A 15438-nucleotide genomic window follows, 5' to 3' on the forward strand; every position below is an offset into this window, starting at 1 on the left:
CACACAACATAAAAGCTATCAGAACCATTTTTAAGTGCATTAGTAGTGTTTACTGACATTGTTGTGAAACAGAGCTTCAGACCTTTTCCATCTTGCAAATCTGAGACTGTAATACTCATTAGACAAGACTCCTTTTCTCCCTCTCCCTAGCTCCTAGTAACTACCATTCTACTTCCTGTTGCCATGAATTTAACTGTTTTAGATAAATGGAATAATTTAACTCTTTTAGATAAATGAATCATGCATTTATTTTTTCTGACTGGCTAATTTTTCACACAGCAGAATGTTCTCAAGGTCATTCATGTTGTCACATGTGATATGATTTCCTTCTTTTTAATGGCCAAATAATATTCCATCTTATACATATATATACCCCATTCCATTCATCCATCGACGGACATTTTGGTTGGTCCCACTCCTTGGTTTTTATGAATGATCCCTCTATGATTATGGGTGTGCAACTATCTCTTCTAGATACTATTTTCAGTTCTTTTAGATATACACCCCTAAGTGAAATTGCTCAATCATATAGTAATTCTATTTTATTTTTAAATATGGTTTTCCACAGCAGTTGCACAATCCTAGCAACAGTGTACAGAGTTCCAGTTTCTCCATATCCTCGCCAACACTTGTTATTCTGTTTTTAGTTTTTTAATAGAAGCCAAGTTAGTGCGTGTGAGGTGATGCCTTATTGTGGTTTTCATTTGCATTTCTCATGATTCATGATACTGAGTATCTTTCATATGCTTACTGGTCATTTCTATAACATCTTTGGGAAAAAATCTATTCAAGTCTTTGCTCAGTTTTTACTTGTTGTATTTTGCTGTTACTAGGCTGGAGAAATTAGGTATTGTGAATACAGATCCTTTATCAGATATATGATTTGCAAATATTTTCTCCCATTCTGTAGGCTGCATTTTCACTTTGTTGACTGCATCTTTCAATTCACAAGTCTTAAGGTCTGATATAGCCCCATTTACCTATTTCTGCTTTTTTGCCTGTATTTTTGGTGTTATAACCAAAAACCCACTGCCAAATCCAATGTCATGAATTTTCCCCGGATGCTTTCCTCTGAATTTTATAGTGTTAAGTCTTATATTTAGGTCTTTAATCCATTTTTGTTAATTTTTGAATGTGGTATAAGATAAGGGTCCAACTTCATTCTCCTGTATTTGGATACGCAGTTTTCCCAACACCATTTGTTGAATAGACTGTCCTTTCCCCCTTGAGTGGTCTTGACACTCTTGTCAAAAATCACCTGATCATATATGCAAGGGTTTATTTCTGAGCTCTCTCTAATCCATTATTCTGTCTTTATGCCAGTACCACATTTTTGATTACTATAGCTTTGTATACATTTTGAAAATAAAAAAAGTAAAGTCCTCCAACTTCTTCCTCCTCCTTTAAAATTGTTTTCACTATTCAGGGCCTAGGTCTCATTTTTTATGCATGTTATAATGAAAAAGAAAAAAAAAACACACACACACACACACACTGGGAACAACAGCTCCATAGAATGTCTTCAAAAGAATTTTTCAATATGTGCCTCCTTGACAAAAATGTAATTTCTGATATACTAAACATGGATATTTTAATATAGTATTTATATCATCCTTTTAAATTTATTCAGTGGATTCTAAATACTTTTGGGAAATAATACCCACAAATACCCATTTTAAAACTATGATTAGTGTCTCTAAGAATAATTTTTTAAGTTCTTTTTTCTCACTGAATTCTTATCTCCATTCTATTTCCTCCACAGAATGCTATTTTAATGTAATACAGATATATATCATCAGTCCGAAAGTTTCTCTGCAAAAAGAGTTAAGAATTCACAAAAAAGTTTTCTTGGGATCTAAGGCTCTAAATATTATTGTTTTATTACAATTATTATTAGAAGCAAATAACTGAAAAAACATACATTATCACAACTTTGAGAAATAATTATTAAACATTAATAGCAAATATTATTTGGAAATCCCTTGTTGAGATGGATGGGGGGTGGAGTTTACAGAGACTTAAACACAAATTTTTGCTTAAATGCTTTGGAAGCAACTTACTATAATAATATTTAAAATGTGTGAGAAGTAAGCCTTTGTGTAGTAAAGCAGAAGGGAGGGTGGGAAAGTAGGCATTTACACAGGTGCATCTGGAAACTAATCTATTTAAAACTATCTGTTCCCAAGTAACCCTAAGCAAATTTCCTTGTAATTCCTAAGTATTCTTATTTCCTTTCTACTGCATAAAATCTAAATTCCTCTGCCAATCTCTCTCTTTACCCTACCATATCCCACTCTTCCACCAGAATTTACTATGTCCATCTTTCTGAACCCCATACTGTTTCACATCCCTTGCCTGGCCATTTTCTCTCCACCTGAACCTCTGTGAAACTATTAAGACATGGTGAAAACAGTTCCTTCGTGAAGACTTTTGTGAGTCCACTATACAGCATTAGCCAACACCCCTTCATTCTCCAACTATCATATGCCAAATTATAGCACAGTACCTCTAACACTTCTTTTACATACTGATCTCCTTTATTGGCTCAAAGGTCCTTGAGGAGAGGGACCTATTTTATTTACCTTTAGGACTACTTTGTATGTAGTAGATGCTCAATAAGTACCAGCTGAATAAAGGAATTAACTAGTCCTGTGTCAGTTTTGTCATCGACAGAAATTTATCTCCTAAGACCTCTTCCAACCTTAAACAGCTACTGAAGTGCAGTAACTAGAAATTTTCTGAAATTCTTATAAATATTCTACTTTCAGATTACTTTTCTCTCCCTACTATGATCACAAACAAATGAAAGCATTTCACTCAGTATAAAAAAATGGGTACTTTATACCGTTTATAATATTCCAAATTGAGTCCATGACTTTAGGTTATCCTAAAAAGCATACTTTTCTTAGTGATTGGACAAAAACAAACTTTAATTGATGACTCCAAGGTAATTTCCTGTATGCTTTATCTTCTTCTATCTTTCTGGTAAAAGAGCAAGAAGGAAAGTAGAGGCTGCTCTACCTCATTAGAATGTTAACAGAAAATTAACTTACTATTAGGTAAATTAATGTGCTGTGCTTAGTTGTTCAGTTGTGCCCAACTCTTTCCGACCCCATGGACTGCAGCTTGCCGGGCCCCTCTGTCCATGAGGATGCTCCAGGCCAGAATACTGGAGTGGGTTGCCATGCTCTCCTTCAGGGGATCTTCCTGACCCAGGGATCAAACCCAGGTCTCCTGCATTGCAGGCAGATTCTTCACCAACTGAGCCACCAGGGAAGCCCAGGTAAATTAACAGATCCACAATATTATAATATGTAAATTACCTCCAAATAGTCTGATTCTCCCTATCTGTACATGTATTTCTTCCCTTCTCTCTCTTTTTTTTTTTTTGGCCTAAAAAAATGAAAATGAGTCACTCAGTTGTGTTTGACTCTTTGCAACCCCATGGATTGTAGACCACCAGGTTCCTCTGACCATGGAATTCACCCAGAACACTGGAGTGGGTGGCTGTTCCCTTCTCCAGGGGATCCTCCCAACCCAGGGATCGAATTCAGCAATTACAAATATCAGAAAACTCTGGTACAGAAATCCAATCTCCATGGAAACTGTGTCACTGTAGGCCAGGTGGGGACCTATACTATTGCCCATCTCCAAAATGTCAAAATATGAGAGCAAATTTTATGTCTAAAACAGCATCTGATTGAGTAGAACCAGTTATTAATCGCTTGCAATGAGGGAGACCTGGGTTCAATCCCTGGATTGGGAAGATCCCCTGGAGGAGGGAATGGCAACCCACTGTAGTGTTCTTGCCTGGAGAATCCCGTGGACAGAAGAACCTGGGGGCCTACAGTCCATGGGGTCAAAAAGAGTCAGACATGACTGAGCGACTAAGCAGAGCACAATTATTAACATTTATTCGGTGAAGGCAATGGCAGCCCACTCCAGTACTCTTGCCTGGAAAATCCCATGGGCGGAGGAGCCTGGTAGGCTGCAGTCCATGGGGTCGCTAGGAGTCGGACATGACTGAGCGACGTCACTTCACTTTTCACTTTCATGCACTGGAGAAGGAAATGGCAACCCACTCCAGTGTTCTTGCCTGGAGAATCCCAGGGACGGGGGAGCCTGGTGGGCTGCTGTCTCTGGGGTTGCACAGAGTCGGACACAACTGAAGCGACTTAGCAGCAGCAGCAGCATTAGTATAAATTAATGTAAAGACTGGGAAATAGGGTTCAAGATCTCTTTTAAAGCAATAGACGACAGTCTCATTTTATAGTTGATGATACAAAGTAACATAAAGTCATACTGTTGTTTATTCTCTGACAATTCAAATATAGAGGTGTAGTTTTGAGTTCAGGGTTCCCAGTACTAGGTCTCACTTTGTCAACAGCAGCCATCCACATTAAAAAAAGAAACAAACAAACAAAACCATTAAACCAACAGACAAGTCTTCAAAATTATCAGCTGCCTAGGACAAATCATGACAAGTAATTCAGTTTTCTATTTTTTGCAGGAGGGGGCTGTTTATATATCCTCCAGAGATGAGCTTGTATAAGAAATTAAACTATATAAGCTTGAGGCTTCCCTGGTGGTCCCATGGTTAAGAATCTACTTTGTAATTCAAGAAACAAGTTCTATCCCTGATTGGGGAACTAAGATCCCACATGCAGCAGAGCAACCGAGCCCACGCGCCCCAACTACTAAGCCTGAGTGTCACAACTAGAGAATCTGTGCTTTGCAACGAAAGATCCTTCATGATGCAAAGAAGATCCGTTATGCAGTAACCAAAGATTTCAAATAAATATTTTTTGAAAAGATACATACTAAAAGCAAAACTATATAAACTAAATAAAATGATCTCATGATTTCTATTTCCCAATAATCATTTAGAACAAAGTGAAGAAAAGCAAAACCAAATAACCACCATAACTTCATTTTTACAATGCAAATTTTCACCCTCACAAAAATTTAGGTTCAGATTTTCTTAAAGATGAACTCTTCACAAAGCCTGATGTTTTGTAAAAGATGGGCAGAGAGATTACTGAGATCTATAAACCAGTCATTCCAAGAATTCCAAGTAAACTGTTTACAACAGGACAAGCTATTTTTTAGACTTTCATTTCTAAATTAAAGCACCATTTTAACTGTAAAATACAGATCTGGCAAAGGGGTTCACTGATTAAGAGGGTTTTTTCTCCACTTATCTTCCACTTGAATTGCTAGTAGCCACAATAATACCAACATACATATACCAAATAATTTTATTTAAAAGGGTAATAAATTAAATTGTATTTGAAAACTCACAGGCATATTATAAATTAATCTGATGTCTCAGGTATGATTATATTCCCAAACACCTGGATCAAATTCATAGCCTATGGCTACTCTCCACTGTGTGACCCTGCACAAGTATTCAATCTGTAGCTGCCTAAATTTCAGCATTCATAACCATGCCATACAACATGGTAGCCACCAGCCATATCTGACTATTTAAATTTAATTAAAATTAAGTAAAATTAAAAATTCTGTTCCTCGCAGCAACTGCCACATTTCAACGGCTAGTTCTGGCAAGTAACGACCGTACTGGACAATACAGACTTGGTGATGAAAATAAACAAGATGAAATGCCTGCAAGTAACAAATGAGAAAAAGGGATAGTGATGCTGTTTTAGATTACATACTCAAAAAAGGTCTCCCTGAGATGCACTGAGCATGCAAGGATCTGCAGACAACATCCAAGGTGGGGACAAGAGCAAGGGCAATGGTCTGAGGTACAAACGAGCCTGGTGGGTTTCCCTGGAGGCTCAGAAGGTAAAGAATCAGCCTGCAATGAGGGAGACCTGGGTTCGATCCCTGGGTTGGGAAGATCCCCTGGAGGAGGGCATGGCAACCCACTGTAGTATTCTTGCCTGGAGAATCCCATGGACAGAGGAGCCTGGCAGGCTACAGTCCATGGAGTCGCAAACAGTCGGACACAACTAAGCAACTAAGCACATCACAGCTTTAACAACAAAAAAGTGTCTGAAGCATAAGAAATAAGGGGAAAAGAGTATGAGGGTACAAGAAGCGGCAGGAAGTGGGGTCTCAAGGTCCTTTAAGCCATGTGAAAACTTTGGATTTTATATTAAGTGCAACTGAAACCACAGGCAGTTATAGAGAGAAGACTGTTATGATTAAACTGTCTTCAAAAGTTCACTTTGACAGCTTTTGGAACTAACTACGAGTTAACTAACTAACTAACAAGTTAACTAACAAGTCTACAAATTAATAAGTCTAGAGAGGGTATGGAGAAAAGGGAACCTTCTTACACTGTTACTGGGAATAAAAGTTGGTTCAGTCACTATGGAAAACAGTATGAAGGTTCCTCAAAAAAAAAAAAACTAACTAAAAATAGAACCGACTTATGACCCACCAGCAATCCCATTCCTGAGCATGCACCCAGACAAAACTGTAATTCAAAAAGCTACATGCACCCCTATGTTCACAGCAGCACTATTCGCAATAGCCAAGACGTGGAAACAACCTAAATGCCCACTAAGAGATGAATGGATAAGGAAAATGTGTATATATACACACACACACACGCACACACACCACACACAACGGAATATTACTCAGCCATTAAGAAGAATGAAATAATGCCATTTGCAGCAACATGGACGGACCTAGAGATTACCATACTAAACAAAGTGAGTCAGAAAAAGACAAATACTATATATCACTTACACGTGAAATCTAAAATACCACACAAATGAACATATCTACCAAAGAAAAACAGACTTAAGGACACAGAATAGACTTGTGGTTGCCATAGGGGAGGGGGTTAGGGGCGGGAAGGATTGGGAGACTGGGATTAGCAGATACAAACTATCATACACAGGAAAAAAACCAAAACCAACCATAGAAGCAGGAAGATCCATTAAAAGACCAGTTCCATCTAGCATGTGAGATAAGATGGTGGCCTGGACAAGGGGAGTGGCAATGGGATAGAGGAAATGTGTTCTTTCCTCTGCATCCTTTATCTACAGTCCTATATCCACCATCATTCACAACCTGGCTCCTTGGAACAGGCAAATTTATTTTTTAACTCCTCTCCCGCCCTTCCCCTGAAACTGTCCTAAGGTCCTAGTCACCTCCATCCACCCAAAGCCAATGAACACTTTTCCATCCTCATCCTAGCTGATCTCTGCTGTGTTCACAACTACTGACCACTCCTCCCTTTCATCAGATTCTCTCTCACTTCTGGGGCATTACGTTCACCTAGTTTTCCTCTTTCTGTTAAGTCTTCTTCCCATTCATCTCTACTTGACTTAAACTTCAGTGCTCCTCTATGGTTACATCTTCAGTCCTGCATTCATTTCACTATATTCATAACCCTTGAGACGGACTGACACTTTTTACTGGTAACTCCTGAGTTAACACCTCGAGGCCAGGGATCCTTATTAAGTTTTAGACCTGTTCGACTAGACACTGCATACATTTAAAACTGGACAAACTAGAAGCATTTAAGATGTAAAAGATCCAAAACCGATCTCCTTCATTCCCTTTCATTAGAAACCCTTGCCCAAGTCAAAAGCCAAAGGCAACCTCACCTCCCTCTCACTCACCAGCTACAACCCCCAGCACCAGATCTTCACTAGGTCCTGCAGATTCTTTCTTAATATCTTCCTGATCTAGCTGCTGATCTCAAGTCCTGCTGAAGCTACTTTAGTCCATGCTTGCATCATTTTTGCATGGGTTATTGAAATATCCTCAGAATGAAGTTCCCTGCTTCCTATCTCTCCTCCATACTGCTGCCAACACACTTAACAAGTATGCAAGAATTTTGCTGATTCCATTAAGGACAAATTTTATCACATCATTCCTTTGCTTAATGTCTTCAGATGTATCTGACTCCTTTCACAAGGCTTCTCATGATCAAGCTCCTTATTACCTTTATGACTCTTCTCCTCACACCGTCCTCTTCAGTCATTCAGCCTTTCTTAGCTAAATACCATGCCATTTCAGGCCTCCCTTCTTCTACAGGTGCTATTCCCTCTCCCCTATTCATCTAAGGGCCACTTCAAAGGTAGACTTAAGTACCTCCACTTCAAAGACTGTATCACCTAGTGCCATATGTATATATACGGCTCACACTGTACAGGAGGAGTTAACTTATTTGTCCCAGTACACTATACTGCTCCTAGAGGACAGAGACCACCAGTCTCACTTGATTGGCAGCACTACCGACGGCACAGAGCTAACAGTCATAAATAGATGTGATTTGATACTTTCTAAATTTTAAAAACGGAGAGAAACTTATTTACTGGGCTTTTCATCATCATTCCAATACAGCACAAAGCAACAGCACTTTGGACATACGGCTTTGCAGTAAAATGGAAATAAAAAAAAACTGACACACAAAACATACCCCCTTTAAAAGGTAAAACGTAGGAAATTCTGAGGAATTCTGCGGCAGAATAAACAGACTTGGGGTTTTACACTACGTGGGCAAGTCACTGTTTGATGATAATAACAAGCAGAAGGCTTCTCATCTCATTAACTTTTCATGGCCAAGCTGCTGTGATTTTAACTCCTGATGTGGCTTCTCACTCCCTGACAGGTTATTTTCCTTTATTTGGGAGCCTCCAACTCACCACCTCAGGAGTCTCTCACTTGTCAATCATTTATTTTCTAAACCTGAATGGGAAGAAAGGGGATGGAAGAAGGCAGAGAGTGGGCGATGACAGACACTTTCGGAAAGAGAAGCAGCAGAAGGCCACACAGTCCCAAACACGGAGGAGCGTGGGGGCTGAGGCGAAACCAGGATAGCGCGCTGACAGCTGGCGAGGAGTGGGGAGGAGGATGCGATCACGGGGCAGGCAGTGTAGAACGGGGGACCCCGGGCCGCAGGGAGAGGGGGAGACGGAGAAGAGACTCAGAGAGAAAAGTAGGAGTTGCGGGGTGGGGAAGTGGGCTAGGCAGAGAGCAGAGCAAGCCAGACGCAGTGTTTGGGCTGAGGGCGGAGTGGCTTAGGCGAGAGGAAGACAACACCGACGCAGTCGGGGCAGACGGACGCGGCTTCAGGACGCACGGCAGGAGATCCGCGCGGAAAGGAAAGGGGAGGCGAGGGAGGAACTAGGAACGCCGGGGCGGGCGGGAGACCCGCGCCCGCCGCGCAGGTCCCGCGGAAGGAGGCGGGGAAGGGAGCGGCGAGGCGGGGGCACTTACTGGGGTCCCTCCTCACGGCGCCGCTGGGGGTCTCCTCCCGCAGATGAGGGAAGAGGAAGTCCCGGGCGGCCTGGAGGTCCTGGAAGGAGCAGAACTGGACAATGGAGCAGGCCATGGCTCCGGGAAGCCCGCTCGGGCATTCACCTTACCTCACCACGCCCTGCCCCCCCGCCACCCCGCCGCTGCTCCAGCCGCCACCGCGGAGCCCGGAGAGCTTCAGCCAGGCAGGGGGCGGGGAAACCAAACCGGAAGCTGTCAGCGCCCTCGGTTCCGCCGTCCGGCGCACTGCGCATGCGCGGGACAACCCAGGCGCTCTGGCGGGCGAAAGCCGAATCACCTGACCGGCGGCGTCCGCGGGGTGTAACGTCGCGGTGGAGGCCGGGATCCGGCTTCAGTCCGGGTTCTGCATTCGCACCGGGGGTGAACCCTTTTAGTCGTTCTGGCTCTTAGCCAGAGGTGACCTCATTGGACGTTGTCCGCGCCGGCCTTTGAGCCATTTAACCAGTCTTCTAGATGGCCTGGTGGAGAATAATACCTGTTAAGCTACTGCCAGGCCAGTGGGGGACGGTGTCGTGCAAGTATCTGAGTTTGAAAAGATCAAATTCTCTTCTGGAAGTCAGCTCCGTCAAGCCTAGTTCTAAACGCCTCATATAAATTCTCGTCACACTATGCACGCCTAATACAGTACTTATTATACTGTATTGTCCTCTGTTGTTTTCCGACATCCGTTTGCTTTTTCATTCGTTTCTCCGTCCATTCAACAAATTCATTGCTCCTCTTCTGTGTCAGGCACGCAAGGCTTCAGTATAAAGCAGAGACCAAAAGAGGTGAAATACTTGTTCCATGGAGCTTAAAATTCTGATGGTTGACATGGATAGTAAGATATTAATTACTCAACTATTTAACTGAAATTATCATGATGCTAGGAAGAAAAGAAGTAAGTTCATAGCATAACAGGGAACCTCACCAAGTTGTTTTGTTTTATTGGGTTGGAGGTGTTGCCAGTTTCAGGAACAGACTTCATTGTAAATTCCTGAAGGTTGGGATGTCATTTTGTGTCCTTTATATTCAGTGTCTCTTCCCAGGACTTGGCACATAGTGCTCAATAAATATTTCCTGGAGGAATAAATGAAATGGAATATGTACATAAGGTAAATAGAATAACCCACTTCTTTTACAAAGCACTTTATATTTTTTTAAAGTATTTTTCCACACACTTTCAAGGTAGGTAGTCACAATGCCATCCTGAATGTGTCTTATCTCAATTTTTTTAAATGAGATATATGTGTGTGTATCTGAGAAGACCCTTTTGTTATTCAGTTGCTAAGTTGTGTCAGACTCTGCAACCCCATGGACAACAGCTCGCCAAGCTTCCCTGTCCTTCACTATCTCCCTGAGTTTATTCAAGCTCAGGTCCATTGAGTTGTTGATGCTATCTAACCATCTCATCGTCTGTCACCCCCTTCTCCTCTTGCCCTTTCCCAGCATCAAGATCTTTTCTAATGAGTCAGCTCTTCGCATCAGGTGGCCAAAGTATTGGAGCTTCAGCATCAGTCCTTCCAATGAATATTCAAGGATGATTTCTGTAGGATTGACTGGTTTGATTTCCTTGCTGTTCAAGGGACTCTCAGGAGTCTTCTCCAACATCACAGTTGGAAAGCATCAATTCTTTGGCACTCAGCCTTTATGGTCCAACTCTCATCTGTACATGACTACTCAAAGAGAAGACCCTTTAAGCACATTTAAATGATTTTTCTAAAAAGTAAAAGCTGAAAAAGATAACATTCCTTCTTGATCTCATAAGGGGTCACATGGCACTTAGAACTGGATTATGTAAGCTGTCTATAATATGTCATTTTGTTGCAGGAAAAGGGACCCCTTCCAGGGCCCAAGAATGGGCTGACACATGGAAGTGAGTTGACTGAGGAAACACAGGTGTTGACAAAGTAAGAGACTTTATTGGGAAAGGGCACTCTGGTGGAGAGCTGCAGGGTGAGGAAACCCAGGAGAACTCTTCTGCCATGTGGTTCACAGTCTTGGGTTTTACAGTAATCTGGTTGGTTTCAGGTTGTCTCTGGCCAATCACTGTGACTCAGGGTCCTTCCTGGTGGTGTGTCTGTCACTCAGCCAAGATGGATTCCAGCAAGCAGGTTTCTGGGAGGGTGGCAGGACATATGGACTGGAGTCTCTTCTCTCCTCTTGACGTTTCCTGAATTATTCTGGTTAATGGTAGCTTGTTAGATCCTTGTTCCTAACCAGGACCTCCTTTTGTAAGGATAACTCATGCAAGTGATTACTATGGTGCCAGGCCAGGGCAGGCAGTTTTAGTTGGTAGTTCCCCTAACAATTTGATGTAACCAGCCCTCTGTCTCAAAAAAAATATATAATGGCACTTTGACTTCTAATTAGTGGAACAGTTTTCAGAGTTTTCTGAGATGCCCTTTCAAAAGTAAAATAATTTTCACAAAATAGATAATTTTATCAAATGTGAGGCCAGTTCTTTACGTCTAAAATATATGGTTGGTTTAGATGTACTGGGGCTTCCCTCATAGCTCAGTTGGTAAAGAATCTGCCTGCAATGCAGGAGACCCTGGTTCGATTCCTGGGTCAGGAAGATCTGGTGGAGAAGGGATAGGCTACCCACTCCAATATTCTTGGGCTTTCATTGTAGTTCAGCTGGTAAATAATCTGCCCGCAATGCCGGAGACCTGGGTTCGATCCCTGGGTTGGGAAGATCCCCTGGAAAAGGGAAAGGCTACCAATTCCAGTATTCTGGCCTGGAGAACCCCCTGTACAGTCCATGGGGTTGCAAAGAGTCAGACATGACTGAGTGACTTTCACTTTCACTTAAGATGTACTGCGAAGTTCCTTCAACATCAAATATCTATAATTGTAAAATCAAATCTTGCAGAAAAGGCAAACTTTCAGTGCTTCCTTCTTCCATCTGAAAAAAAAATATATAACACTTCCTCAGATCAGCCCTGATGATTAAATCCTAAAATATAACACCAAGACCATACTAGAATAAAATTTAAATTTCAATTCTTAGTTTTATAAGATGAGCAAAGAACACATGACACTTTTGGAAAGGATACAGTATCATTCCTTGAAAACCCTTCAAGTTCCTATTCAGGTAAATGCATTTTGTAGAAGTAACTGCCCTTGGCTGATTCAGCTGGTCTTTGTTCTGCCCTGAGGCGTTCATATATCTCTTGTGTGGCTGCTATTGAATGGCATTACTGCTTAGTGTCAATTGTGAAGTCCCTGACTTCCTTCCAAGTAGTACTGAAAAGACCCATTCATGACTGCTTTTAAGGATGCTAGATCCCCTTTACAGAAATTACTTCGTGTTGGTGAATGGAGCTCTTCCGCCCCAGGAAGTTGTAAAACTGCAGGGTGATGCCTCTGGAGTTCCGCTGCCATGGTTTCTGTGAAGTGTGGGAGGTTTGTTATGCTGTGAGGATCAGTAACCACACAGCCATGAGAAAGCACTTTGCAGAAAATGTGTAGGCTTTCCGGATCCCAGCCTAGACAGTGTCTCTGTGTTCAGAAGCTAGGAAGAGACTGACCAAACAATCGCCAAGAGGAGAATGAATGCGAGCTCCCCCCAGGATCTGTTCTGAGGGTTAGAGCACTGGTAACTCTTGCAAAGAGAGAGATGCTCACGGAGTACCAGAGGCCAGTCCTTGCCAATCTTTAACAGCAGCCAGAGACTGGAGGGGCTGAGAAACAGGGTGGGCAGCAAAGTGTGAAAGAGCGAGCAGTGGACTTAGAGTCAAGAGACTAGTTTCCATCTCAGCTAGGCCTGCTAGTAGGTCACTTGGACTTGAGCAATTCATGTCGCCTTGATCTACAGAATGAGAAGATTGGAGTCTAAAGTGCATCTCAAGGAAGTGTAAGTTTTGGTAAGAAACTGGGAAGGAAAAGATCTGGGCATTCGACTTGCTCAAAAGGAGGGGTCTATGTGGGCACCCCAGTAAGGGGTCTAAGGAAGGCAGAAGTGAATGAGAGGGCACTGAGCATCTGTAAGTAAAAGAAAGAGGATATTTATATAAAATTTGTGGCTGCACCTCACAGCCTTAGTTCCCCAACCAGGGATCAAAACCATGCCCCCTACAGTGGAAGCATATAGTCAACCACTGGACCACCAGTGGTTGACTGGTGGTCAAAATTTTAAAAAAATTTTGGTGACACAGCTTGTGGGATCATAGTTCCTTGACCAAGGATTGAACCCACATCCTCAGCAGTGAAAGTGCAGAGTCCTAACCACTGGACCAACAAGGAATTCCCAAGTATATTTTATTTTATTTTGCTATGCCATGTGGCATGCAGGATCCCCTACGAGGGATCGTACCCATGCTCCCTGCAGTGGAAGCTCAGAGTCTTAACCACTGGACTGCCAGGGAAGTCCCTGAAAGGGGATATCTTGAAGCACCGAAGGCTTACCTCATAGCTGTGCTGAGGATTATCCTTAAATTGAACTTCAAATTCTGTGAGCAGAAGCGGAGGCTATATACAACCCATATTTATTCAATAAACATCCACGAAAGATAACATCTATCTTCTTCCACTAAAGATACTCCTGTGAGCACAGAGGGGTGATAAGAACCAGCCCTCCAGAGATTTACCACCTAAGCAGGGAAACAGACAAGCACAAATAGCTCTAAAAACAGTGTAATGAGTACCACGGGTGACTTTGGGTAGTCATAAAGGGCCATGGGAGAATTAAGGGGGAGATTCATTTTGATTGCTAGGTTGTCTTATGGAAAAGGAGTAGTGGGGAAGAAATATGAAAGGCGATGATCAGATTGGATCCAGATTATAGAGAACTGCAAAGTCCAAATAGAATCTGAGCTTTATTCTGTGTGCAAGGTATAGCCAATTGATACTATTTTGAAGAAGTATGGTATGATGGATAACTGTATGTGTGATGCATGACTGACAGCAGAGAGACACCTCAAGATAACAGAACATTATTCTGTCTTTTAAAGGTTTCAATTTTATTTAAGTAGTTGACTGTGCCAGATCTTAGTTGTGGCATGAGGGATCAGTAGTTGCAGCATGTGGAATCTAGTTCCCTAACCAGGGATTGAACCTGGGCCCCCTGCATTGGGAGCACAGAGTCTTAGCCACTGGACCAACAGGGAAGTCCCAGCATAACATTATTCTATAATAAGTGAGAAGTAATGGCAATGGAAAGGTGGTGCTGCTCTGGAGCTGGATTTTTGGTATGTGATTAGATATGGATGGCGAGGAGGGAAGATGAGACCCAAGAAGGCAATGGCAATGTCATGTTAGCAACCAAAAGAAGGCAAGAAGAGGAATGCATTTGAGTGTTAACACGAATAGGGTGAATTTAATCTTGGATTCCTTAAATTCGAAGTGTCTGCGGAAGATCTAGGTTAAAAAAAACCACACATGTTTTTTATCAACAGAAGTTAGAAATGTGGGATTGGAGCAGTCATTCACACAACATTATATTGAAGGGTGGGAGTTAAAGTGTCACTGGACTTCACATGGGATATGAGAAGGATTGGGTCCTGGAAAGAAAATGAGAGCATTGCTTTTTTAGGAGTGCCTGGAGGAAGAAGCTCTCGAAAAGGAGACTGAAAAGAAGCAGTCAAAGAAATAAACCAGGCATAATAGAACCATGTCAGAGAGGCCAAGGGAGGGAAAAGAAAATTTCATGAACAGTTGAATCTACTGTGTTGAATTCAATGAAGAATTTAAGGGCAGTGAATGCTGAGACAAAGTGATGGCATTTAGTAGGTAGGAAGTCACAAGTAATCAGCTTATGGATCAACCAAACTCTATCCTTGGAAGAAAATTTATAACCTCTCTTCAGAAGTAGGTTATTTTTCCAGGAGCCACAGAGACTGGTTATGGCAGTCTTTAACTCTGGGTAAAGGGAAAATTGGAGGAGGAAATGGAAACCCTCTCCAGTATGCTTGCCTGGAGAATCCCATGGACAGGGGAGCTTGGCAGGCTACAGTCCATGGGGTTGCAAAGAGTCAAACACGACTTAGCAACAACGCAAAGGAAAAATGTTTTATTGAGGGTAAGAGAAGTGTTTTTGTTTTTTGCTGACATCAGTTATGAAAAAAAAACTTTAGGTTTTTTGAATATAAAATATATGTGTTTTCAATATTTTCCAATTTTTATATAAGGGCAAAATCTACTTAAATAGCATAAGAAAGGAAGATTAAAAATAGCTTAAAAATTTGAATGCTA

The 15438-nt window shown here is 41.9% G+C and overlaps 1 protein-coding gene and 1 non-coding gene across 3 annotated transcripts in view; both read right to left on the reverse strand.

The window, feature by feature from the left end:
* The window catches only part of RAB3GAP2 (RAB3 GTPase activating non-catalytic protein subunit 2), a 103775-nt gene extending 94286 nt beyond the window's left edge, over positions 1 to 9489 (reverse strand). The window contains exon 1 of one of the 2 annotated variants that reach the window (XM_061382227.1): positions 9208 to 9489. In XM_061382227.1, coding sequence (XP_061238211.1) covers positions 9208 to 9322 — 115 coding nt within the window. In that variant the 5' untranslated portion in view covers positions 9323 to 9489. The remainder of the gene's footprint in view (positions 1 to 9207) is intronic. The other variant, XM_061382229.1, reaches the window with a different exon arrangement.
* Positions 9490 to 14281: 4792 nt separating this feature from the next.
* TRNAG-CCC (transfer RNA glycine (anticodon CCC)) lies at positions 14282 to 14354 on the reverse strand. Its single transcript has one exon. It is a non-coding gene; the product is annotated as a tRNA-Gly (tRNA).
* Positions 14355 to 15438: the final 1084 nt, after the last annotated feature.

Source organism: Bos javanicus, chromosome 16 (genome assembly GCF_032452875.1).
Source record: "Bos javanicus breed banteng chromosome 16, ARS-OSU_banteng_1.0, whole genome shotgun sequence".
Taxonomy (NCBI): domain Eukaryota; kingdom Metazoa; phylum Chordata; class Mammalia; order Artiodactyla; family Bovidae; genus Bos; species Bos javanicus.